The following is a 2,986-nucleotide window of genomic DNA, read 5'->3' on the forward strand; positions in this document are numbered from 1 at the left end:
AGCGCGTGGCTCAGACCTGCTAGAGCCACGGGCCTGATGTGCGGCCCCGGCGGCGGGTTGTAAGCCACACCCGGCTCCTCGCTGCACCTCATCCCCATAACGGCCCGGTCAGTCTGGGCAGGGGCCCGGCTCCATGGGGACCCAGTGCTGGGAGTGCAAGAGGGACCCTGCTGGGTGCTGACACTGGGTGTCCCCAGGTGCAGGCTGTGAAGCTGATCGCTGCGGGCAGAGCCCCCAGGCTCCCCCAGCCCGAGGAAGGAGCCACCTATGAGGGGATTCAGAAGAAGGAAACAGCCAAGGTAGTGCCAGGCTTGCCCACCTGGGGGCTCCTGGGAGTGGGGGCGGCTGGGCTCCATTGCTGAGGCCAGAGGGGAGCGTGGCCTGGCCGGCCTCACCAGCAGAGCCACGTGAGAGGATGTGGAGGGTTGCGCAGGCTCCTGGGGGCAGGCCACAGGTCCCTCAGAAGGCCCCTGTGGGTCCACGTTCCTCTTTGGAAGGATGGCAGCCATGCCCCAAGCAGGGTTCTGCCGCAGTGCCAGGGTCTCCCAGGTGAGCCACAGAGGCGACTCAACTCCTTGGAGGGGTGGTGGCGGGGAGCTGGCTGTGGGCGTCTCTGCTTAGGGGTTGGGGGGCCGTGTGGAGGCCTCCGCAGGCCCTGGGAGATAGGCCTGAGCGGGCTGTGCTGGGGCTCCCAGCAGGGCCTTGGCATTTTCTTCCCAAACCATCACGGAGTCTGCAAGGCTGAGGGTCAGGGAACTCCCACTCATGCACTTGCGCCCAGGCCCAGGCCACCGCGTGGTCCACCGGCTAGGGCTGTCAGGGCGCAGCGGAGCAGGCAGGCCCACTGAACATCGCCTGCTCTTACAGATCAACTGGGACCAGCCAGCCGAGGCCATCCACAACTGGATCCGCGGCAACGACAAGGTGCCAGGCGCCTGGGCCGAGGCCGGCGGGCAGGTGCGTGGTCCCCCACCCCGGGGCCCCTGAGCGCCTTGGCCTCCCCGGGACAGAGAGACCGCCCCGTCCTGCACAGGGGTCTTCAATTAGCCGCGACATGCACCACGTAAAGCCGTGCACGGATTTCAGAATGCTCTGCACCAAAACAAAGCCGAGCCCTGGTTCTTGTCTCTGCTTCGTGAGGGCCCCTCGTGTTTCTTGTAAATAGTTCGAGGCTTTGCTCTGGCCTCTCAGAGACCCCTCTGACTTGGACCTGGTGCTGGGCAGGGGAGGGATGCGTACTCCAGGCCAGGACCTGAGCAGAGAGCAGCCAGGTGCTGAGGACAGGAGCCCGGGGCTCGAGCGCAGCCCTGGTTGTGGAGCCGTGTGTGTAAGGCTTCACACACCCTCGCAGACCTGGGGCAGCCTCGTCCTTCCCGCGGCCCACAGTCCACACCCCTGGGCCGGCCGCCCAGACCGCGTCCAGTAGCCTCCCCGCTGCCCACACCATTGCAGAAGCCTCTGTGGGACAGATGCGTCTCTTGGCCAAAGTGACTGGTGCCTGCACGTCCCTGGGCAGGGGGCCTCCCCGGCAGTGCCTTGAGCGTGTGTCACCAAGTCTGAGTGCAGACCAGTGTGCCCGGGTTTGGACAACCCTGCTGTTGGCTTCCTGAGGCCGCTGTGGCCCCCCCAAGTCTGCTCGTGCTCTGGGGGCCGTTCTTGGGTCCTCTTGGCCTCATGCCCCCCACCTCCCCAGTGCTGCTCCGCCTGTCCAGGCCACCGGCCCCCTCTCACCCGCTCTCCTGGGTCCCCTCACAGAAGCTGACCTTTTTCAACTCGACATTGAACACTTCGGGGCTGGTGCCCGAGGGGGAAGCTCTGCCCATCCCGGGAGCCCGTCGGCCAGGCGTGGTCACCAAAGCGGGACTCATCCTCTTCGGGAACGACGACAGGATGGTAAGGGCTCTGCTGTGCCTGCCCACCCTCCCAGCCTCGGCTCAGGGCCCCAGGAAGACCTCGGCTGCTCGGGAAAACGAGGGCAAAAGTCGCGCTGGCCCTGCCTGTGGGTCGGCCCTGAGCACAGGCCCCGGGGCAGTCTGGCCACCTCTGCCCTGGCCATGATGTGAGCAGATCGGGTCATAATGGGGCCAACACTGAGGCAGCGCTTTTGACGTTAAACAGCTCAGAGGCATTGATCTAACCTCCCGGGGTCCTGAGACACGTGTAGATAGCACCCTCATTCTACAGAGGAGAACCCCAAGACGGGGACAGCTCGCCCAGCTCGCTCTGGCTAGTCTGCAGCTGAGCCAGGATTCGAACCCTAAACTGCTGGTCCCTGGCCCCTACGTGGCCACGCCCTCCGCCCCCTTCCTTCTCACACGGTGTGGGACAGCGGAGGGCGGGGCGGCTCCTGCACCTCCCGGAGCTCAGACAGACCCCATGGGCACCGTGCTCTCGGCCGGGCGGAGGCCGCTGCCGTGCTTGGGACTGACACCATGCGCTTGGTGTCCACACCGCCGTCAGAGGGGCTGTGCTACGTGGTGCTGGGTGCCGGGTGCTGGGAGCCCACGGCGATGCAGCTCCCAAGCATATGTGCACACGTGACGCCTGAGCGGGCGTTCGCAGGCTTTTCCTCTCGTGTGTGCGTGTGCGTGTGTGTGCGTGTGTGTGCGTGTGTGTGCGTGTGCGTGTGCGTCTCTGTCCTCTCACAAAGACAGTTACTGCACGGCTGCTGACGAGTGGCTGGGCAGGTCCTGGCACGTGTTAGCGAACCCGGCGAGGCCCAGGTGGACCTGAGGAAGGCCCTGCCACTGGCTGGGGGGGCGGCGGGGGCGCAGCAGCCCCGCCCGCCCCTCGGGCTAGCTCTGCCCGAGACGCAGGCTAGCTGGGCCGTCTGCACCCTCCCGCGCCGTGTGTGACGGGAAGTTCCCCGGGGTCCCGGGGCTGCCGGCGCCCTGGGCTCAGCTGTTCTCAGTTGACCTTGTTTCTCTTTCCTGGTTGAGTGGCGGGGCCAGCGACGTCTGCTCACGCATGGGCTACCTCTTCCTGC

At 66.3% G+C, this 2,986-nt stretch overlaps 1 protein-coding gene across 3 annotated transcripts in view; it reads left to right on the forward strand.

Annotated features, from left to right (window-relative positions):
- The window catches only part of ALDH1L1 (aldehyde dehydrogenase 1 family member L1), a 60,547-nt gene that overhangs the window by 32,781 nt on the left and 24,780 nt on the right, over nt 1–2,986 (forward strand). For all 3 annotated transcript variants that reach the window (XR_003548116.1, XM_027768783.1, XM_006169770.3), the window contains 3 exons: nt 198–299; nt 868–957; nt 1,756–1,893. Coding sequence is in view for 2 of the 3 variants with exons in the window: in XM_027768783.1 (XP_027624584.1) it covers nt 198–299; nt 868–957; nt 1,756–1,893 (330 nt within the window). In the remaining variant the exon portion in view is untranslated. The remainder of the gene's footprint in view (nt 1–197; nt 300–867; nt 958–1,755; nt 1,894–2,986) is intronic.

Source organism: Tupaia chinensis, unplaced genomic scaffold (genome assembly GCF_000334495.1).
Source record: "Tupaia chinensis unplaced genomic scaffold, TupChi_1.0 Scaffold147500_1, whole genome shotgun sequence".
Classification (NCBI taxonomy): domain Eukaryota; kingdom Metazoa; phylum Chordata; class Mammalia; order Scandentia; family Tupaiidae; genus Tupaia; species Tupaia belangeri.